The 23,049-nt window shown below is 37.0% G+C and overlaps 3 protein-coding genes across 4 annotated transcripts; 1 reads left to right on the top strand and 2 right to left on the bottom strand.

Moving 5' to 3' along the window:
- The first annotated feature begins 32 nt into the window (after positions 1 to 32).
- On the top strand, positions 33 to 6,885 carry LOC105161386 (uncharacterized). 2 transcript variants are annotated; one of them, XR_847771.3, is made up of 12 exons: positions 33 to 611; positions 1,296 to 1,610; positions 1,685 to 1,793; positions 1,879 to 1,972; positions 2,863 to 2,950; positions 3,040 to 3,123; positions 4,159 to 4,252; positions 4,379 to 4,466; positions 4,623 to 4,728; positions 5,296 to 5,388; positions 5,631 to 6,176; positions 6,503 to 6,885. XR_847771.3 is itself a non-coding variant. In XM_011079049.3 (11 exons), the coding sequence occupies exons 1-11, from the start codon at positions 435 to 437 to the stop codon at positions 6,024 to 6,026; spliced, it is 1,644 nt and encodes a 547-aa protein (XP_011077351.1). In that variant the 5' UTR covers positions 33 to 434; the 3' UTR covers positions 6,027 to 6,384. The 2 variants fall into 2 exon arrangements, 1 of the variants encoding a protein (XP_011077351.1); XM_011079049.3 differs by lacking the exon at positions 6,503 to 6,885 and having other exon boundaries at positions 5,631 to 6,384.
- On the bottom strand, positions 6,876 to 9,455 carry LOC105161485 (putative E3 ubiquitin-protein ligase LOG2). The gene is made up of 3 exons (XM_020693811.2): positions 8,800 to 9,455; positions 7,370 to 7,856; positions 6,876 to 7,211 (listed from the first exon to the last, which is right to left on the bottom strand). Exons 1-3 carry the CDS (start codon positions 9,276 to 9,278, stop codon positions 7,095 to 7,097), a joined length of 1,083 nt encoding a protein of 360 aa, XP_020549470.1. The 5' UTR covers positions 9,279 to 9,455; the 3' UTR covers positions 6,876 to 7,094.
- An 11,398-nt stretch (positions 9,456 to 20,853) lies between these two features.
- Positions 20,854 to 21,613, bottom strand: LOC105161385 (large ribosomal subunit protein uL11). The gene has a single exon (XM_011079048.3). The coding sequence runs from the start codon at positions 21,522 to 21,524 to the stop codon at positions 21,024 to 21,026; it is 501 nt and encodes a 166-aa protein (XP_011077350.1). The 5' UTR covers positions 21,525 to 21,613; the 3' UTR covers positions 20,854 to 21,023.
- Positions 21,614 to 23,049: the final 1,436 nt, after the last annotated feature.

Here is a 23,049-nt window from a genome sequence, read left to right as displayed (position 1 = left end):
AAACTTTGAAGCGAAGGAGCAAGAGCAGAAGTCCAAACCATGAATGTAACTGAAATCAGCCCCTCCAAATTCAACTCTCCAAAGTAGTTGTGTAGATTCTAAATTCAACCTAAAGCCAGAAAAAAACGCACACTACACTCTAGACTAGAGGACTCCAACTCCAAACTCCAAATTCACCCCTCAAAGTAAAATCTGCATCCTCAAAATATGAAAATCCACTCCAAATTCATTCCCAGAACAACAATTAATGGAAAACACTCTTGATCCGCGATGCACATAGCACATTGAATCTCTCTCTCTCTCTCTCTGTTTCTCTCATCTCACAAAGTTAAAACCAGCCCAGAATCCTGAGTAAAAACCCATTTGGAATTCATGATCTCATTGAATTTTTTCACTTGTTTTGTATTTGTATAGTTAGTTCTTAAGAAGAGGCGATGAATACAGCGGCTAATAATAACACCATGTCCTCTGCATCGGCGTCTGGGAGCAACGCGCAGGCGCCGAGTTTGAAGACGTATTTTAAGACCCCGGAAGGTAAATACAAACTTCAGTATGAAAAAACTCATCCCCCGGGTCTTCTTCACTACGCTCATGGCAAAACTGTGACCCAGGTTCGTCAATTTCTCATACATTTTAGGTTTTATTCTGTTTTCATGTTTTTAAATATTTTCTTCTCCTTTGCAGTTGTTTGCCAATGGTTTTGTTGGAAGTTTGCTTATTTTTGGGGCAATGAGTTGCTCTAGTTAATTTCCAAGACTGTTCTTTTTGGTAATCGTGGTTTTTGGCTTTCCGTGGTGCGAAGAGATTGGAATGTCGGAATGACTCACTTGTTTGTTCTAATGTGTTGTGGGTTTATTGTCTTAAAAGTTTGGATTTTTGGATTGAGTTGTTGGCCAATGCATGCTAGACATTTCTCAAAGTCTAAAGCTTTTGACTTGGTGCATCTTTACGTGGTTAAATGGAAGGTTCGAGTATGGAAAACGGGTAGAAGTTTTTACCGTTTTTGCATGTTGCATTGTTCAATTCCCACTCAAAAAGGATAGAACATTTAGATAACCTCTTCCTGGTAATTTTTCGGTCTGAATTCTAGACTATTTTGTACTTGGACATAATTCTTTTTATTTAACCTTCTTGTGGATCCCATATCTAAAAGCACTGATTAGTTAAAGCATTGGGATTTGGGTCCCTGTGAACTGAGCACTAATTTTAATGCTGTCCCTTGAAAAAATAGTTTAAAACTTGAAATGGAAATATTAACTGAATTTTAGTTGATTTCAGTTAATCTTTTTGGTCAGGTGACTCTTGGTCATATTAAGGATAAGCCAATGCAGGCACCATTACAGTCATCTTCAAGTTTGGGTGTAACCAGTGGAGTTAGATCAGCAGCAGCGAGATTGCTGGGTGGTGGGAATGGGAGTAGGGCACTTAGTTTTGTTGGAGGGAATGGTGGAAGTAAGTCAATGAATGGGACTAGTACTAGATTGGGATCATTTGGGCCTTCAGGTTCAAATAATGTGGTTGGAAATTCAAACTTTGATGGCAAAGGGACTTACTTGGTGTTCAATGTTGGTGATGCAATTTTCATCAGTGACCTAAATTCTCAGGATAAGGTACTTCTGTGGTTATCTTCAATTTAACATTTTATTCTAAATTTAATTCATTTTGAGAGGGTTGCTGTGTGTAGGATCCCATAAAAGCTATACATTTCAGTAATTCAAATCCAGTTTGCCATGCATATGACCCCGATGCAAAAGATGGACATGATTTGCTTATTGGTTTACACTCTGGAGATGGTATGCCTTTACTCACCACATTTTAAAGGGACTAACATGTAATTCAAAGTTTCATCGAATAAACTTGGTTTTTTTTCTTTTGTAGTTTATTCAATGTCTCTAAGACAACAATTACAAGATGCTGGAAAGAAGCTTGTGGGGGCTCAACATTATAATAAAGATGGTTCTGTTAATAATAGGCAAGAAATTGACTTTTCATTCCCTTAGTCTTCTTATATTTAAGTATCAAGCCTTCGATGAGATATCTTGTTATGATACGAGATAATTTATTAGTCTCTTTAGTTTGTTAGCCTATTATATTAGCATATCTTGACCAGTTTCTTCTAATTTTTGATGTTTTAACCTTAGTAATCTCATAGTCCTTGGTGGTGACGATAAAAGGTCATATTTGGCAAATGAAGGAACATTTTGAAGCATTCAAACAATGTCATTGTTATAAAGAAGTCAGCATTATATCTTAGTGGACAATTAGTTAGGAGAAAGATAGAGCAGCGATTCAGTTTCCACAAAGACATGACGCAGTGATAGCTTTTGTAAAAACGGAGTTATGTCTTCTAAACAGAGGTGTTAATGAATACTCGAAATATGTATGTATATACTAGGTTCACATAGGTGGTTATTTGAATTCATAGCACTTGAGGTTGGTTGGCTTGGGCAAATCAAAGTTTGAAGGACAAACATTTTTGAAGCATTGCCCCTCTTAAGCAGTGATGCGGGTCATACTTGTGATGCAGACTGCAATGGCAGCAATGATGGATTGTACGCCATTATCTGTTAGTTAATTGCAGATCTTCACCTGGAACAAAACATCTAGAAGTATGCCTATTATCAATATTATTTATTCTTTTCCTAATAATTTTTATGGTACCTTTTCCTCCACATGAGTTTGAGAAACTTTATTCATTTTGTGCCATATATATTAACTAAGCATTAAGATGGTGTATAGAAGTTTCTGAAACCTAGCCTTTACCTTATTGTTTCTATTACTTACTATGGAATATATACTGATGTATACTTTGGGATCATTGGATTATTCTCTATTCAATTTTTCTTTTCTGTAAATTAACAGTCGATGTACTTGCATCGCGTGGATTCCAAATGGTGATGGCTCATTTATAGTTGCTCATGCGGATGGCAATATGTATGTATATGAAAAGGCAAGTCATGACCTTTATTTCAATGAGCCAATATCATCCTCTTAATTCCATAGTTCTGTGGGAACTAAGTAGCTCTCTTTATTTTTCAGAATAAAGATGGTTCTGGTGATGCTTCATTCCCTGTGGTCAAGGATCAGACACAATTTTCTGTAGCACATGCCCGCTACAGTAAGGTGCTAGTTGAATTTTATTTGGTTGAATACCATTATGATCCTCCACTCACCCGTCTAGCTCTATTGATTTACTCACATTTCTTAGTAGTATTAGTTTGTTCATCTATTTACGGGATCGGAAGAGGACAAGTTGATGTTATATTTTAGGGTAAATTACAACGAGTTGCCCTCAGGTTTTGGCATAATTACAAATATTCACTCATTGTTTGGAAAGTACCAATAACCGAAATAGAAAATAGTTTGTAGCCCCTGGATGGTGAGGTGAAAATGTCTTGTTGATTTTTTTTTTGGGAAAACAAAGACGGTTGAGAAAATGTAAAAGAATTTGAGGGTGGGTAAAGTCATAGTTGCCTTCTCAAATATGTATATAATTCGTAATCCTAAATGGGCTCATTGTTGGACGGATGATAAAATTAGAGGGTTATTGGCAATTTATCAAGCACAAGGGGATGATTTTATTTATGCCAAATTTTATGGGAGGTAGCTGGAATTTACCCTATATTTTATGATAATAGATGCTTACCAAAAATATCAGGCTTCCTTATGAGGGATTTAGTCATCAAATAATTGAGTCCAAATAAGCTTCTTGAGGACAAGGTCACCTTCCTCGCTAAAGATGGACTATGCATGTGTACTGTGTCATCTGAAATTCCAAATGAGTATGCTAATATAAGGTGTAGGGTGAGGATTTCAAGAGTAAATTCTGTTTCTTACATAAAGGTGATTCAATTCAAGTTCTGGGACCCCGATTTTGTCATACTTGTGTAGCAGTATTAGATGTCTATAAATTTTGTGGACATTGAATTTTAAGTTGAATGACTACATCTGAATATTCTCTTTGGCTATAGTTTCTTAATCTGTTCCTCTTCTTCCTTCTTTATGACCAAGGGTATCCTATTATGGAAGCAAATGCTACCGCTGGATCTCTCATGATTGTTTGAGGCTGTTAATTATGCTCTCCTCTTCTGCTCATTGTATATATATTACTACTATGGTCTAAAGCGCCCTCATATAGTTTCATATGATTTTCTGCAGAATCCAGTTGCTAGATGGCATATATGCCTGGGTTCAATAAATGGCATTGCTTTTTCAACAGATGGTTCTTATGTAGCAACAGTAGGAAGGGATGGTATAGTCATTGTCTCTGCTCTATTTGTATTTGGATTTTAGCTTGATCTGTCCAACCCCCCAAGCCAACCGACTCCCTGTTCTGTTTCTACATCTCCATCTATGTGAAAAAGACTATTGAATGCAGGTTACCTACGAGTGTTTGACTACAAAAATGAACAGCTAGTTTGTGGTGGAAAGAGCTATTATGGTGCTCTTTTGTGTTGTGCGTGGAGGTGAGGGAAAATTAGTTTTTCTGTCCATAACTCTGAAATTTGTTGTCCGACTTTTGCTTTCTTTCTGTATGCAATGGTTCTTGTTTTATGGAAAGAAACTGTTTTCTAAGCTAATAATGCGAGAATATGGAGTGACTGATGGCATAAGAACAACAGCATGGACGGAAAATACATTTTGGCTGGAGGAGAGGATGACCTAGTTCAAGTTTGGAGTATGGAAGATAGAAAGATTGTAGCATGGGGAGATGGACACAACTCATGGGTGAGTTTTGAGCTATTTTAAGCTATTTTGTATTGGTTCTGTTACTATGCATGGTTGATCGATTGACATGCATCAATAGTTTTCATTACTAATCTTCATCACATATAAAAAGATAATAATGTCAACTGTTGACATGGCACTCAGAGATGGCTTCCTGCTGGAAAGGACTTCAAAATTAATCCCTTCAGCTGTAGTTTAGTTACTCTAATTCTTTGAACCAGTTACTGGCGATCACCTATTTCTGCCAATAGCAATTTGTATCCAGAAGAACTTGCATGATGCATGTAACTAACAGCCATAATTTCTGAGGGCGAAAAATAGGAAGTTACAATAAATCCCTTTCCAAGAAAACTCCATTCCAACTCAAAGCAAGGGATTCAACTTAAACAAAGACTATAACAATCTTCTCTGAGGTATCTAATGTTTAGTGGCTTGCTAAATCAAACTATGAACATACAGTTCTGCATGATGCTCATGCAAAGAATCCATATGGCACTGGTAACTAGTATTGCTCCTTAGTTTCTTATGTAGCAAGGAGTAGAGTTATTTTGTGCTCAATGATGGCAGGTCAGTGGAGTGGCATTTGATTCATATTGGCTGGCTCCAAATTCAGATGGCGTGGGGGGAAACATTGTATACCGTTTTGGTTCTGTTGGCCAGGTATCTGAAATGTATTGTTGGTCCTCTAGTATATTTGATTGCCTGAGGTAGAGTTTAACTCCTGCCTCAGAGTTACAACCATAAATTTAGGAGTTTCTTATCTTTAGCTCCAGACCAAAGAACTGATAATGCCAGTATACTGTAAACCTTATTCCCCTGCTGGTACTGCAATGGTTGGAACGAGTTTTCGTTGTTAGCACCACCTCTGTGATATGCCATATGAAAACTTAAATGTTATGCAGGACACACAACTCCTACTATGGGATCTGGAAATAGAGGAGCTCGTCGTACCAGTTCGTCGCCCACCAGGTGGATCTCCCACTTTTAGTACCGGAAGTCAGTCATCTCACTGGGACAGTGCTTGCCCTGCCGGTACCTTGCAACCTGCTCCAAGCATGCGAGATGTTCCGAAGCTCTCTCCATTGGTTGCTCACCGTGTTCACACAGAACCTCTCTCTGGTTTGACATTCACTCAGGAATCCGTTCTCACAGTTTGCCGGGAGGGGCACATCAAGATTTGGACCAGACCAGGTTTTGCTGAAAGCCAAATGAGCAACTCTGATTCTCTCACGAGTTTGAGCTTGAAGGAAAAATCATCGATATCGGGGAAAGTTGTCACTTTGAGTTACAAACAATGAGTCAATGATCAAAGCTTAAAGGATATCTGCTGTTGCCATTTGGACAGGCTTCCACTGAATGATTAACTGACAAAGGCCAGTGTATAGACAGAGGGCTGAAATGGATTTTCAATCGCCATGGGATTGAGAGAAGCATGTTGCAACCTCATTGTAAGTATGAGAGAGCTATCAAAGGAACATTTAGTGATTGACTAAATAATTTAACACGCCTCTCTAAAATTCTTTCTTTCATTTTGTTTCTTTTTATACTTATCTGGCAGTCTGATTCCCATAGCAAATTTTGCCATAGAAGATTTATTTTTAAATTCATTGATGGGCTCTTCTTTTTCCTCGACATAATTAACCTCAGTGGGTATTATTAGTTGTTGTTTTTGTAGCATGTGATTTGAGTTTGTCAGTAAACCTAGATGCTTTGCAACATTGATGCTGACCCTTTTGTTTTTTCTTATTACATAATCATCTTAAATTACTTGAAGCTGAAAGCAGTTTAGATTCTGGAGCCAGACTGATCCTTCCAAAGAGTTCTGCGATTATTTTTTAACTGGAGTGGTGGACCACAGCATCGGAGGTCTAAATTCAATTATCAGATGGTCATTTCTTCAAACAGCTGCAAGGGGGGTGTGGTTTTTATGCAACATACAGCGCACGGAGTACACACCCTTGGTTGCTTGCTAAACATTGTATAATGAGAGTTACCAAGAAATGGTCAATTAGATAGCTAAGCTGAAAGGGTAGTTGTTCAATGGTTTTGTGCATGAATAAAATGGAACACTGAAACCGGACAGGCCACACTTTTTATATCTTGTGTCATGTAAAAGAAGGCTACAATCGAAGGATGGCAATATGTGCTTTTCTGAAATCATTCTTGAAAGAAATTAATAGGCTAATAAGATCATAGTGTACTACAAACACATTTGCCTACCAAAGAGGCTTCCAATCTGATTATTGAAGTCCCGGAAGTGCAGGTACAGGGCAATGAGGGCATGGCCAGGAGGAAGGAAAAAAGAGTAAAAAATTACAATCAAACAAAAACTTTACAGAATCAGAGCCAGCATTAGATTATTTTCATCATTCTTCAGTACCATTGTTGACCTTGATCTCTAAAAGGCGCTCAACCGGCTGCCTGCATATTGGACACCTGTTTGTCTGGAACCTTAAAACTTTCGCACACTCGCTGCACATACACTGCATTGAAAGAAATGATGAGTATTGTTTGTCATTTACAAACTGATGAATTGATTAATTATGTTTAATCAGGGAGATCTTGTTCTCACAACTCCGGAATATGCTTAATAGAACATTAAAGAAAAACATCATGATAGGGTGAGCAGAGAAGAGGGTACCATATGTCGACAAGGAAGGACAGTAGTGTCTCGGGGTTCAGAAAGGCATATGACACATTCTTTTCCAGGATCATTCCCATCAAAATCACCCTCAACAGAATTCCCAATGCCATATATCTCTTGTAATTCATATCTCATGCCATTCACCCATAATATTTGCTTGACCACCCTAACCTGATATTCACCTTTATCCTTCTCAAACACAGCCTGAGTTATCTGGGAGTTTGTGGATCCGCTGTCAGAGTTTCCACTTTGGTCGTCTGGAGACGCCTCGGCCTTAACAGCTAGAGGATAGACGTCCATGTCCCCGTCTCTCAACAATTCTCCCTCCTCAAACATTGAAAGATTTATCCCGGTTCCAGCGGGTTGTTTAAACTTCTGGGCTAAACCTTGTTGAAAATGAACCGTGATAGGTGGAAGTAAGTTCTCTTTCATTGGAGTCAAGCAACAATCTTCACCCTCCTTAGCAAAGAAAATTATGGTAATGCTGCATATATATATGACAAGGATGTTAAAAATCAAATTACCCAATCGAAGTATCTAGAATAATCCTTGAGCAACATGAAGTACACTGGAAATGAAATGAAAACGGAGTGAAAAAAGAAAATATCAGGATTAGAAATAGGTGTCAAGTTATCCTGGTTGTAATAGTGAAATCTTTGTTATGTGCATTCCTTGAACATCTCACTTATCCATGGTAAACATGCTAATTGCAGCCAAGGAAAAGGAAAAATGATGTTATCTGAATTGTATCCATAATAAAAATCTTAACAAACCATTGACTTGAAAATGATAATATGAGCTTCTAACAAATCAAATCAAGACAAATTGATTCCGAATTGAGTTTTGCAAATATACCCCTAAAGTTGATATGAGCTATCATGCGTCCAAATTTCAAGCTCATCTGCCACATTGAGATATAAGAGCTTATCTATCTTTTCACACTAAGCTTGCTGAGGTTCGTATTAAAGTACATACAGACATTCAACAAGCTAGACCAACTTAGCTAACTTGTGACATCTCAATGTCACATTTTAACTAGGCGAGTCCAAGCTCAACACTATGCCAAAGAAGTCTATGATGTTGAGATCGTGTTCAGGCTCAGCTTATAAGAAATCTCAAGCACCAGACAGGCAAAATTTTCAAACCTATTTACGACCCCCAGACAGCGCCTAATTTCGCGCAGCAGGGTAAATTGTAGCAAATTGTAGAACAAACAAAGTCCGATAACTTTACTAACAAGCATAGCCATTTCACTCAAATGTCAGAAATGATGCGCCACAAGACGTAACAAATTTGCAGAAACATTTCAATATGATCATCTAGGAAACTCAAGTACGAAAGTTAAATCACCTAATCATCAACAAAACCTACACAGAATCCATAAGACGAAAAAGGCATGAAGAAACGGACAAAAACGCTGTTTATACCTTCCCGCCACCGTGGCATCAAATGTAAACGCAACGAGATACATTCCGGGATGCCCCTCATCAGGCTCGATTCTTAGAGTCTCCTTCTTCAAGTTAACATCATTCCGAATAGTGACCGCCTTCTGATGCTCCACGTACGGAGGCGGCGGCTGAGGCTGCATCATGGGGCCATAGGGGTACCGACCGTTAACCCAATTGGCATGCGGCGCGGCGTGGTGATGGTCGTACGGAGCCGGGAGGGGCACCGGCATAGACGCAGGCGGAGGAGGCGGATAATAACCCGGGTACTGGTAATACGGGGGAGCGTTAGGGTTGGGGTATTGTGAGGGAGGATAAGGAGTGGCAGCAGCGAAAACGTAACGGTTGGCCGTGATCTCTGGTTGCGGAGCCTGCGGCGGAGGCGGAGGCGGAGGCGGGTGGCTCCGCCTACTGGAGCTTCTTCTCCGGCCGTTGGCTCCACTGCTCCCAATATTACCCATGCTGAATATAATTCGGGCGGTTCTTCTCTCAATCACCAAGCAAAACGAGAGAAAGGCAAAGGAATAAGGGAATTTGATTGAAGAGAAGGGAAATGTGGGGTTTGTGGATTGATTGAGGCGTTAGGATAGGAAGGAGGAAGAAAGGAGAAAGGTGGAAGGGGGGAATGTATGTATATAATGTATGTATAGGTATAAGAGGGGGGTGGGGTGGGGTGGGGTGGGGTGGGGTGGGGTGAGGTGGGGGTAAAAGGAAAAGCGAAGTGGAAGAGGAATCTAATGATGGGGATGAGAATTGGCTGAGTGGAGTGCGGTGCGGTGCGGTGCGGTGCGGGGTTGGGAGTGGCCGAGTGGGTATTGCGTATAATCAACATTCACACAAATACCCTCAAAACCCATACATTATTTATAGGATTATTATAAATTTAAAATAAATGATTAAATTTTTAATATTATAGTATAAACAATCATTTAACTCTCTTCTAAAATTATATTCTATAAACTTCTAACTTTTTTTAATATAAGTGTTATTAAAATTATTTTTTTAAATTCTTCTCACAAATTCATATAAGCGTAACATATTGTTATGATGCATTTAAATTGATGAGTCTGGTTATTTGAATTTATAATTCATAATTAAAATTTATTTAACTTGTTTGATTTCCAAAATAAATTAATGGTAGTAAATCCCTCGTTGGCACCTAATGTGTAGTGGGATCGAATACCACAACAATGGTCTAATAATTTTTATAAAAATCTTAAGATCAAAAGAATATCAATCTATAAAGTAGTGATTGGTACCGATTTTAAGTCATCAATAGGTTTATTGAAAAAATAATAAAAAAATTTGAAAAATCCAAAAATAATAATGAAATACGTGAAGTGACTTGATGATGTATCAAAAGAAAGTGAGAATAATTATGTGCAGTGCATAAGAATACAAGGAACTTGGTGAAAATTGAGAGAATAGAGTGAGAGTGAAGTAATAATACTTGACGTCTTATGTCTGCACAACGACCTTCATTTATAGGTCGATGGAGAGCAAGATTTGAAAGTGGTTGTAATTTATGATACACGAATCATGCATGAGTTAGCTAACTAATAACAAAAAGAGAAAAAAATATTACAACTTGGACTTATCTTGAATGAGATATGCCATGTCAGCCCGAGTTCAGCGAGATTCGTTTTGCTTGCTGTTGTTAGGTTAGCCGCCATAGATCTAAGATGTGTTTGTTGAAGTTTCAATATAACATGTCCCAAAAGATGTAAGATATATGTGTGATGTAACATCCTTGATGTCCACTTGGTCACCTTGTTGTATTGGGGTTTGTGCTAGGTAGTTGTAAAGATTTGAAATATGAACTAAATACCTTTCTCATGGGTCAACAGAGTTGATTCCTGCACAAATTGGGTCCACTTCCTTTATATTTTGGAATTTAGAAAAAATGATTGGAGATACCATCATATTCTGTAAATCTTAAACCTACTTATAATATTTTTGAAATCCACTCAATCATCAAATAATATCATCGTTAATCAATTGAATTTTAAACTATATACGAAAATTTCTTATAAAACCAAATAAAAAGATTCAAATATGTGCATTTAGAATCAAATAAATTTGAGATCCGTTGGTTTTAAGTTCTAGTCAAATTCAAATTTATCACTTGGAACGCAACCCTAGAGGAAAAAGGGATAGAGGTGCAGTAAAACGACTATTAAGTAGTACAACTTAGTTCGCAATAGTATAATATTATATTTGATGGGTGAATTTCTGACTTTTGTCTTTTTTTTTAAGTGATAAATAGTATCTTAATAAATTGAATATAATTTATATTTAAAATGAGATAAATATCCATACATTTAACTATTCTGAAACGCATAATTTTAAATTTATTCATTAAAGTCTCAATTTTTTTAACCTATTGTATGTGGATTTCTTGATTATAAATTCCGATTAACTATAGTTTTTGGTATTATTAGTTTAATAGTGGAGAATGATCTACTTTGATTTGACATTTAATAATGAATGAGTTAGCAGGTTAACGTCCTGTAGTCACAATTTTCAAAAACTGTCTATGCTCTAATTATTATGATTATTACTACAATAATGCTATTGAAACCCCTTGACTCGAGTATGGTGGAAAAGTTCCTTTGAGCACAAATTGGAACTTGCTAGTTGCAAGGAGATGCTTTTTTGTATTATATATAATGTGTTTTATAGATTATTTGATGCGTACAGAATTATCTTAAAGAACGAAACCTACAAAACAACACGTTAGTACTATGATGCTCAAATTAGTATCGAATTCAAAAGATAATAAGCGCAAAAAATAAAGCATAATCAAGAATCGAAGTATAACAAATGAATTCATAAGAGAAAATCATGTTCAAAGTGCAAAGAGAGTACCAAGAGAGTACAAAGAGAGAGTTGACAGCAAGAATTCAAGTTTGGAAGGTATCCCTCGCCTAGGGATCAAACTTGTATTTATAGGGGGGTGTCTTCCTCTAGTAAGAGTTTGCACATGCGCCCTATTTTTGGGCGGAATGGATAGAAGTTGTTAGGATAAGCTACATTCCGCTCTTATCTCTTGTTAATTTGGTCAATACAAGTCAGTCCCCATATTGAGGGGATCTTTCATCGATGAGAACTCCTAATCTGCAGGGAGTGAGTTTGAGTTTTTGAAGGAGCATCCCTCGATAAGTGTCTTCCATATTGACTTGGAGATACATTTGGCGGCCTAGGTTATGCCACGTGGGGCATTTAAATATGGATCTTAGGCTGATTGTTACTGATTGAGCCACATTTTTGGGTTCGGTCCTTGAATATCAGGGATGATCACTGCTTTCATGGGTTATTGGTAGACTACAGGAGACCCTGAACCCCTTTACTTTTTTTTGAACTAGATTTTTTTGGGTTATATACATCACTATTAAATTTATAATTTAATCGTATAATAAAATAAAAGTTATTACAAACAAATTGGTGAGAGTTTGTAGTAAGACGTAGCTGCAGAAGTAGACATGGAAGGTAGGTGTGGGCCCGGAGGCTCCACTCCAAGTTGCGGGAAAAGGGGATTAAGAGGCGCTCCTCCACCCCCACTAACCCCACTAGCAATGGCTGCTGTCCTTCCCTCCCTAAAATCCACCCACTATCAACCTTAATTTATCCTCCTCTCCTCTTTTATTAATTACTTCAAATCTTCTCCAATTAATAACCTAAACCACTCTCTATCTCTATGTCTGAATTAGGTGCTATTTGAGTTGTAATGAAATAAAGGTATCAGGTATTAATTAAGGTTGATTTCATTGATTGATTCCATCCTTGTTAAATAAATTTTTTAACGATTTATATTCATTTCAATTCTGATACAAATATATTGCCAATTTTGAACGAAAAGTCGTATGCACTTTAAGGCTTATATATTGTTTAAATTTCTCGTCTTTATGTGACATGTGATGATAGTATACACTCACCATCATAAACAAGATGAGTGATATAGGATGGTTCACGAACTGTCTCAAATTATATGATATATATTTGTCCATATCGAATGAACAACAAAATTACATACTATTTTCGAAAATTTTTATATATCTTTAAAGCCACATGGGTAGAGAAATTAAGATTGTAATATCAGATGTACTGCTAGTTTGTGACTAATACAGTTACATGCAAATTAAGGTGCTGAGAATTATGCAAACAGACATTTTGCATGATCTGAGATGCAAATATTACAAGTTTGTTGTGTATAAGGTTACGGAAACATCACTTTCATTGGGTGAAGCAAGAGGTTCAAGAAAATCGTGTTCCTCAGTGGACATCACTACGAGTTAGGGATTTATTTCACTATCAATCAATGGATCTTGATGTTGGCTGGCTTTGTATTTTTCTTTAATTTTAGGCAAAAAAGATTGAGTACGGTCTATTCTCCATAATAAAAATAAAAGGGATAGTGACATACTCACATTTATTTTCGTGATATATAATTTATTTATATAAATTATTTGGATCTTTTGAATAATTATATTATATATTCATAAAAAACGTAATTATTATTTACACATAGGGATAATTACATTTACACTCCATCACTTATTTTTTTTTATACAAATTATCCATATTTTTTGAAAAATTACAAAAATCATCCCTAGCATTCTTTAAAGGCTGTCAGGGGTAATTTTTGTAATTTTTCAAAAAATATGGGTGATTTGTATAAATAAACCATAGATAAGGGAATGTTAATGTAATTATCCTAAAATAAAACTAAAAATAAGATAAATTACATGGACACCTTTTAAAATTAAATTTAATTATACAAACATCCTATTTGTAATTGTAATTACAAGTAACACCCTTAATGATAGTGAAACTTCAAACAAATACCCCCAACTACACTGCAGATAAACTCTCTCATGAGCTGTATCTGTAATGTAAATAAGGTGATGGTAGTGTGTGTGTGTGTGTGTGTGTGTGTGTGTTGTTAAGAATAGGGAACTTATTCTTAATTGTTAAGAAAAAAAATGTTGTCCACTCACTCAACACTTTAAATGCGGACCTTCCGTTTTTGCTTTGTGCGCGAATCAATTTTACTTATAATCCAATCAAACCAGCGGTGCTCTGCCACCAAATAAGTAATGCCGCGTTTGGGTGGAATGATTTCTGCGTTATAAATCAAATAAGTAATGTTAGTGGAATGAATTAAGAAGCTTGGGCTTTATGTGGCCCAAGTCAATATCCACTAACATCATCAGCCCATGGGCCCTTCCACATTTACACCATCTATATTGCCCTTCCTACACAAACTTTATTAATTTGATTGGCACAACACCCAACCATTGACAACCAGAAGAAAAGAGAGCCCAAAAGACAGAGAAAAAAAACAAGAATCTTGAAGGGCAGCAGAAAGAACACACACATACACACATCTGTCTCTACGTGCTTCAAACATAATATTAGGTTTGAATTATTGAGGTAATGAAAAGAGGTTCATCATCATCACCATAAATGATCGGAATATTGCTCTTGTGTTATGATGCCCAGGGTGCGGGTGCAGGGGCAGGGGCAGGGGAGTGAGGTGTGGCTCTCCATCCTCTCCTGTAAGAAAGAGACATCAGAAAGCGATGAGTTTGCGTAACAGTGGCCACTTGTTTTTTAATTTGGGACTTGTAATATACGAATAGATCATAGTAAGATCCTTGTGCATTTGATTTCCCAAATCTAACAATTATGTGTACACACACATTCCTCACCATCTAACCATATGTATATATCAACTTCTTTCTTGTGGGGCAAACAAATACAACCACAAATGTATGACCTCAATCTCTTGCAGATTAGTCTTTGATAATTGTAAAAGTTTGAAGAAGATTCTTCGACTTTTGTAGCGGTGTTGGACCCAATACATGTCAATATCGATAATACAAAAATCAACAACTATATTAAAATAAGAAAAAAAAAAAAAAAAAGAAGAAACTACTGTAACAGTAAACGTACACGGACCATATATTGTAATGCCTCATCCAAAAAATTGCTGTCCATATACAATAAAAAAGTTGGTATACATATGTTTAGCTAAAGTTGGCCTGGGACTAAACACTACTACATATACATAACACTCTCATATGATTGGAAGAAACACATATTTTCTGGAAAACGAAAATATATAGCCAGAAGCGTAAAAGAATCTTGTTGTCCCTTCTCTGTCATACTTTGGCAGCAAGCAGAAAGAACGCACACAAATAAAATGTTAAGAACATAATTAGGTTCGCAGTTAAAGCTAATTTGCAAATTAAGGAGGTTTAAGTTTGGGATTGGTGGTGAGTAATTTCTTCATCATCATCACGAATTTCATCAGGTTCCTCCTCTGATATGGTGTCCAGGGTGGGGCAGAAGCTGCAGGGCTTGTGAGGAAAAATAACAAGAGATGGTGCAACCTCAACCCAAGAACTCAACAGCCCGACCACCATCCACTTCGCCATGTAATTCGGGAAATAGGATTGATTCAGAGAGGTTAATAATTAAGGTTTATTGTTTTGTCTGAAGAGAGGAGGAGTGATGGTTTGTTATGAGTTGGAGTTGGAGTTGGGGGGTTTGGGTGGTGCATTTATAGGACAAAACCAGGTGAAGGAATAGGGAGTCGAGGTTGTGGTGGGTGGAAGGAAGGACGGCTGAAGCAGCTGTGAAAGTGCAGTGCAGAAATTTCATTTTGGCATGTGGAAGGTGTGGAGAACCGTAGAAACCACAGAACTTAATAGCTTGCGTGCAGTCAGTTGTTCCTTCTGGATGAAATAGACACCAGAAAACAGAAACCACTCGACTGAAATAGGTTGTTGTTGTTAATGTTGACAACTTCAAACTATAGTTCACATATGGGAAATCTAACATTTCTTTCATATTGCTATATTTGTAGCATTTATTATGGAGTGAAAGCCTCTCTTTTGCTGTCCAATTTAACCTGGAAATGGACATTTTAATAGCTTGCATGCAGTCAATTGTTCCTTCTCGATCCTTCTGGATGAAAGAGACACTCGACTGAGTTTGTCTACTTGTACCACTCTCTTCTCTTTTTCTCTCTTAGTAAACGCACTCCATCTCTTCTTCTCAAACTGGTGAGAGAAGATAAGTTCTGTTCGAAATGCAATATCACAAGCTGACGCATAAATCCGTTTAATATTGCATTTAGTGCCCCATATACAAGGGGTGGTAAAATAAAGATTGTAAATATAGAGGTGTCAAACAATAATCCGAAATTATTATTTTTTGACAATTCTAGGATTTCAAGTCACTGAATTTTTAAAATGACCAAAATTTGCTAATATGTATAAATCTAAAGCTTTTTAAATTTGAAACAAAGTTGATTGGGTATGTCTTAAAACAACCTGACACATAAGCACTTACATGAAAAAAAAATGTATAAAATAAAATTTATATTATGTATATAATTATAAATTATAAAAAAATATTATATAATATAAATTAAAAAAAATTATAATCCTTTCCTCGCCACCGACGGTGTTGCCCTCAGCTGAGGTGGGCGAATGGCGTTACCCCCGAGCACTAGGCAACATTCCTGTAGCCCGACTGTGCGCTTATATGATAGGAAGCAAAAAGAAGAAGAAAATATCTTAATTGACAGTTGGTTTTGTATTACAATTCCATGTCAACAAAAACCCTTAATTTTGGTTCACGTATCAATTTCGGGCCACTTTTTAGAATTCGATGGTCATTTTATAATTGCCAAAAACAAAAATAATGCTAATAAAAGTATTATTTGCTATCTTTATATTAAGAGTTCTTATTTTGCTACTTCCCCTTCTTATACGAAACAATAAATGCAATTAAGACCCATAAATATTATATGCTCTTTTTATTGTGTGCAAGATTTTTGCGTGTGGGGGGTGGGTGGGAGGTGGTCCTGTAGGATTAGCATTACTCACTTTGTGGTAGCATGACTCCGATTTTCTCGCAATGCATCCTACTCCACCACTAAAAGTGCACACAATCATACGTGCCACAAAAAACATTGGTTTTATATATATTATTTTTGGGGTATTTTAGGTTTTAAACAAAATTTTAATAGAATTGTTTAACAGTGGTTCGTTCGTACATAGGACGAATGCCTCAATCACATGCAAATAATTAAGTACCCATCAATATAAAGTAAAAAGGGGTCTCTTACAATAGAATAATCAGTCCCATTTAACTTGTGATGATGTGGTAAATGTGGAGAACAATTGGAATGATCCAAAATGTAAAGAAAGGTCGGAGGTTGCTCAATATCAAGATTTAATAGCCTAACTATACAGAAGTCTTGTATCTGTCGCCTTGCCGACATATATATATATATATATATATGTCAATTACGTACCGGTCCTAAATTGCTCCTATACACACTCATATATAATATTACTTAACTGCATGGGTCTAAAATTATAAAAAGAAAAGAATGCAAAGAGAGCTTTTATACACCAAATTATAATTTGAAGAAAGATGCAGAAATCGCCCATAAGAAAATAGTAAATAAGTATACAATTGGTGTTATCTGGTAAAATTTTCATTACATAACCAGAAACCTAAAACTACTCTTAATTATGCCTTCCGCTTTGGAGTGATAGTTTGATACATATATAGAGATTATCTAAATAAAAGGTTAATTACTCCTAAGATTATAAGGTTGAATTTGCAAAGAAGAAGATTGCAAATGGATCCTTAGTAGTTGAAACAAGGTTGCAAGGAAGATTGCAGCAGTTGCTCGTGTTGATCGTCATCGTCGTCGTCGTAAATGATGTCGGATTCCTCCTCTGCAATGGTCTCCAGGGTGGGACGACAATTAGTGGAGGGCTTGCGAGGGAAAACAACAAGGGTTGGTGCAACCTCCACCCAAGAACTCAACAATCCGACCCGCTTCGTCATCATCAGATTCATCAACAACTGCTGATCAGGAAATGGATTCTGTATATCTCTGTACTGAAGAGGGAGGAGAGGAATATTGATAGAGATGGTTTGTTGAAGATGGGAATTGGGAGTGGGGTTTTGGTGCAACACTAATTTATAGGGAGAAAGTGAGGAGAGTGGAAGGACTGGTGAAGTAGCTGCGAAAGTGGAGTACTCGCGTCCAATAATGTAAGAATTTAAGCATGTGGAAGATGTGAAACTCTGTCGGAATTGGAACCACACACTTGGCTAATTTGTCATCTTCTTTCATCAACCTCATCACGGGCGGAGCAACTAAAGTCCAACGTATGTATGGGAAATAAATATTTCATATTGTTAAATGTAGCATTTATGGCACCGACAGGCAGGTAGAGAGGACCCGTCTCTTTCATTGCCTAACTTAATTGTGTATGTAATCCCTCAAGTTCTCTCTCATCCCTCCCACTACTATCTAAACTAGTATATAGGCATGTGAAAATTTGTGTGCATAATTAATTTTAAATTTTAAAAAAATAATTATTATTAAAAAATATATAATAATTTTATGAGAAATTAGTGTGAGAGCAAAAATATTGCTCGTAATCCAACTTTGATTTTTGGGCCTAGTTTTGTACAAGTCTTAAGAAGATAACTTAAAAAAAAGTACGTTGACACTTCAACATTCAGATCAATAAATAATGATAAAGTAAGAATTCAAACTGTGAAAATGTGAAGTAAAATGATAATTCAATACGAGAGTACTTTGCAGAAAAATAACATATATAGTTTGTGTGAATATTGAAAAAATATTACCCTTTATCGAGGAGAAGGATCCTTTTTTAACAACCCTCACCCCTTGTTGACTGAGAGAGCCCAATCCTCTTGGAACTTGAGAAAGCAGTTTAGGAGATATTGACTCCAACTATTGCCAGCAAAGCTACTCATGCACCTGGCCTGGCGATTGAGGGGCAATCATATGCTTCTGTGAAAAAATTATCCTCTTATCGATGTTCTACCGAACTGAACTAATAATAGTTTTTCATTTAGAAAGAATGGCCAAGTTCCCTTAGTCGGTGCTGCTTGAGTCGCTCTTGCCTCTTTTGCACCTTCTTTCAGAGACCGGACCGATTAGCACAAGGACAATATTCCCACCACAGGTTCTCAATTGCATCGACCCTTAATTACCTAGTAAAGATATCCCACGCAAGGAAAGGACAGTGTGGCATATTCTTTTATATATATACGATGAATGTGCAGCTGGGAAAGCCAAGATTCTTTACCTGAAGACTTCAGCGCTAACGCCATTTAACAGCTAACGAGGTTTTTATTCCAAGCTCGTACTAGTTGATTGAATCAAAGTCTTCACTCCCCGATCCTTCCCAAAAGCAAAAGGAGGGGTCGACAAGGATTTCCTAATTATTGGCCTTCAAGAGGATAAGCCTTCCCGTGAGATAAGTTTATCATATTCCTAGGGGGTTTAGAACAAGTCCAACAACCGTTTGGATCCTTGGGCACTTGGTGATCGTCACTCCTCTAAGTTGTCTAACTAGCATCCAGCCACTTGTGCACTAGGATACTATGGTGTCTCGGTGGCTGCCATGCTTGAGCCTCCCATGAGCCTTCATAGGTCTTCTTTCGGCTTCATGGCATCGAATCCCTTCAGGGTATTGGGTTTGAAGTTGCTTTCGCCTTGGATTTTTCTTTGGGCCTTTGGGTCTTCATTGTATTTTTCTCAAACAGGGGTTCTTCTTGGGTTATGTATATTTTTTGGAGCATCATATTGAAAAAAGAAATAAAAGAATAAAAGAGGGTGTGAGAGTTGAGAAGAGAGAGAAAAATAAAAATTATTAAAAACGTTCTTGCAATTGCAAGGTAATTTCTTTGTAGCAAAAGAAAAGGGTTCAACTTCTGGTAACTTTCTTTGTCCACCACCATTGGCATACATTGCAATACGATTAGTAGACCAAGCAAAGACAAGTATGTAGTCGTCTCAGAACAACTATATAAATGTAGGTAACAGCCCAACTTCTAAACGGGATGCTTCACTGTCCTACCACTTGAATAGATGATGTCGTAACATGCTTTATATGATTTACTTTCCCAAGGTCTTAATCATATAAAAGCCAACACCTCCTACAAACCACTTGCTCATCAACCTATACATGGGAGTTTATGTGCAGTCCTCACTATAAACATACAGTGACTCCATAGCCTTCCACAGTTCATTTCTCAAACATTTATGTTCTTTGGAGCAAAACGGTAGAAGCACAAACGTATAACCACAGTCTGAGGTAATATATCACTTCCGTTATGTTTTATTAGCACAACACATCATGCTAGAGCACTACAAAAGCATAATCATGTTCATGATCCCATCCCAATCCACCACGACTCTTTGAACTAAACACTAACTCCATCTGAAAAACAGAAAGTCAACCTCTGCCCTCAAATGTCAAGTTAATCATAGTTCAACATGCCGAATAAACACAACAAACATGCGACATACACACATACACATGCACATTTGTGCTAGACAATCATGCAACACAGTTTCCTTAGAGAGGCATCTAATGGCAGATGCAGGTATACAGTATACTTAATATGAGACATTTGCTGCTTTAATGACATACACTCCCAGTTACATCAAATGCGCATCAAGAAACATCCACCAGACTATGAACTAGGGGCAATATCAGTCTGGAATTTATCGAGTGGAATAGCAAATTACATTAACTCGATCCAATGCTTATGCTCAGCCATCAGCAACTACATGGCATGACTCCAATTCATGGAACATACAATTCAAGATGATTAAAGAAGGACAAAGACCTTAGGTGCTGCAGTGTTTTACAAATAAAGACTACATAGATATCTATAGCTGCTGCAACAAGTATAATGATCAAAGTGAAGGGATGTGGAAAAGACAGAACTCCCGTGTGAGGATCTAACAAAATCTAGCAAATGCATACGGTCTTAGCACCCCTGCACAATGTATTCCAACTAAACTGTTTTTGCAGCTAGGGGAAAAGGTTGCCCTCAATATTTCTCAGTAACTTGTAGGATGCATTGCGGTTCATCAATCAAATGACGCACACGAATCAAATGCGAATTGATCCACTCAGGAACTCCAAGTCCCACCATAGCCCAATCAATACTCAAAAATGAAACCATAATTATAAACTTAAATCTCATTTAAACTGAGTAATAGAAGCAGTAATTAGCATCCACATACTGCATTCAACTAAAAGAAAAGAGGAAGTACAGAGTAAAGCTAAAGAAACAAAAATATCCAAACCATAGAGATTCAGCTCGAAATCCAATCCAACAAAATCTCAATCCTGAGGAATCTCCACATCACCATCGGTAATTTCCTGCTGCAGATCCTTCGGATCCTTTCCGTCGACCGTACAACCAACAGAAACGCAGGTACCCAAAATTTCCTTCACCGTGCCACTCAAGTCCTTGGCCATGGACCGGGGGCGCATAACTTTAGCGATCTCAATAACGTCGTCAAGGGAGATGTTGCCATTGTGCTTGATGTTCTTGGTCTTCTTACGGTCACGCTCGGGCTCCTTGAGTGCCTTGATCACTAATGCGGCGGCGGAGGGAACGACTGTCACCTTGGCCTGACGATTTTGGACGGTGAGTTTGACGGTGACACGGAGGCCTTTCCAATCCTTGGCGGTTTCCTTGGCGATGTCCTCACCGATTTTCTTAGGGGAGAGACCGAGAGGGCCGATTTTGGGGGCGAGGGAAGAAGCTGCGCCGACCTCACCGCCGGTGACCCGGACGAAAACGTCCACTACCTGGGTTGGGTCGAACTTGGGCGGCATTTTTGGGCGGGTTAAGATATGTTAATGCGGCGGGGGGAATTGTAAAGAATTGGTGGAATTGGCAGGGTTTGGGGATGAGAGTTATAGTACTTATTTAGCTAGGGTTTATGTGAAGATTGGTGAAATGACTAATTTATCCTTCTTTTCTTATATGCCCCTAACACATGGATTCTAAGTATAAACTATAGTCTCCTGTCTAGTGCAAATCATATTATATGTATGTGGGTGTTGAAGGAATTGGTGAGTTATATTTTGTTGCCCACCCCACATTGATATGTTTAATGTGGATTTTGTGTTCAAATATGGCAACAAAAGGGAAGTCTTTTTAAGAAAAAGGAAAAAGGAAAGGTCAACAACAAACAGGGCAGGCCCAAATTTAGAGCCCATAGTACCTATAATCTTATTGTAGTTAGGCAATGCAAACAAATGAATGGGCTTATGATCCAAATGCCAATTATCAAATAAACCGAATGAAGTGGGTACAAATGTTCTTCAAAAACAATGGACATCACCCCAAATTTTTATCTAATTCAGGTTTGACAGAAACAAATCAATCACAGTATAATATATTTATTATGGAATTATTTATCTTTTTTTTTTATTGTAGAGAAATTGCACATTTAGTATATATATTACATTTGCTATATGATTTGTTCAAAGTGAGGCGGCACCGATGGTGGCCATGTAACTTGGTAGAAGCAAGCAAGAGCAAAAGCCAACAACTGTTTTCTACGAACAAAGGGTTTCTTAATTGGAAAAGCAACTATTAAGGAAGTGATGTCGTGTGGGATATCTTTTAACTCAATTGTAGACACTTACTTCTTATAGGGATACATCATACATGAAATGTTTCAACTACAAATACAACGACCACCAAACAAGTGGTATTAATTAGGTTCAGTGATTTTTCAGAAATTTGATTAGCTGTAACTCGCAACACCATGAACCCTAATACTATTCGTTATTTATAATTCTTTTTCTTTTTATTAATAAATAAATATGCATACGCCCAAATTCTCATTTAGACACAAAAAAAATACCCGTGAAATGAATCTACAGAAATGATTCCTCATTGTCAATTAATTGATTAAGTTAGCATCACTTTTCTTGTTAAAATAGACTGCTCTCACTCCTATTGTAGTAATAAAAAAATGATAATCGTCAGATGAAAAAATATGATGCGCAAACTTCATTGAATAAATCTCTTATGTAATTACAAACTTAGTATATTGGAGGGATAAATGAAAAATATTCAACTTTTTTTACAAAGGTGATTTATTTTGTAGAATTAAATGAAAAAAAAATATACATGATTATATGGAATTAATCATATAGCAAATACATTATATATATACTTGTTATATATTAATAATACAACAGTTATTATGATATTATTATTTTACTATATATGATTAAATTTCGTACAACCTTATTTTCCTGAAAACTCAACTCAAGAACAGATTAAACATGTAACTATATTATTAAAAAAAAAAAAAAAGCAGATTAGAGATCATGTAAGTGGTGG

This window comes from Sesamum indicum, linkage group LG5 (assembly GCF_026168435.1).
Source record: "Sesamum indicum cultivar Baizhima isolate 11 linkage group LG5, ASM2616843v1, whole genome shotgun sequence".
NCBI lineage: Eukaryota > Viridiplantae > Streptophyta > Magnoliopsida > Lamiales > Pedaliaceae > Sesamum > Sesamum indicum.
The sequence above is the reverse complement of the archived record's forward strand: the minus strand, read 5'-3'. Positions and strand labels throughout refer to the sequence as shown.

Bases quoted from the DNA above. Each gene is read 5' to 3' on its own strand.
- LOC105161386 (XM_011079049.3), top strand. From the start codon at position 435: ATGAATACAGCGGCTAATAATAACACCATGTCCTCTGCATCGGCGTCT. The intron at 612-1,295 runs GTTCGTCAATTT...CTTTTTGGTCAG, and splicing joins ATGGCAAAACTGTGACCCAG to GTGACTCTTGGTCATATTAA. The intron at 2,951-3,039 runs GCAAGTCATGAC...TTTATTTTTCAG, and splicing joins ATATGTATGTATATGAAAAG to AATAAAGATGGTTCTGGTGA.
- LOC105161485 (XM_020693811.2), bottom strand. From the start codon at position 9,278: ATGGGTAATATTGGGAGCAGTGGAGCCAACGGCCGGAGAAGAAGCTCC. The intron at 7,857-8,799 runs GTATAAACAGCG...ATATATATGCAG, and splicing joins GATGCCACGGTGGCGGGAAG to CATTACCATAATTTTCTTTG. The intron at 7,212-7,369 runs GTACCCTCTTCT...CTTTCAATGCAG, and splicing joins TCCTTCCTTGTCGACATATG to TGTATGTGCAGCGAGTGTGC.
- LOC105161385 (XM_011079048.3), bottom strand. From the start codon at position 21,524: ATGCCGCCCAAGTTCGACCCAACCCAGGTAGTGGACGTTTTCGTCCGG.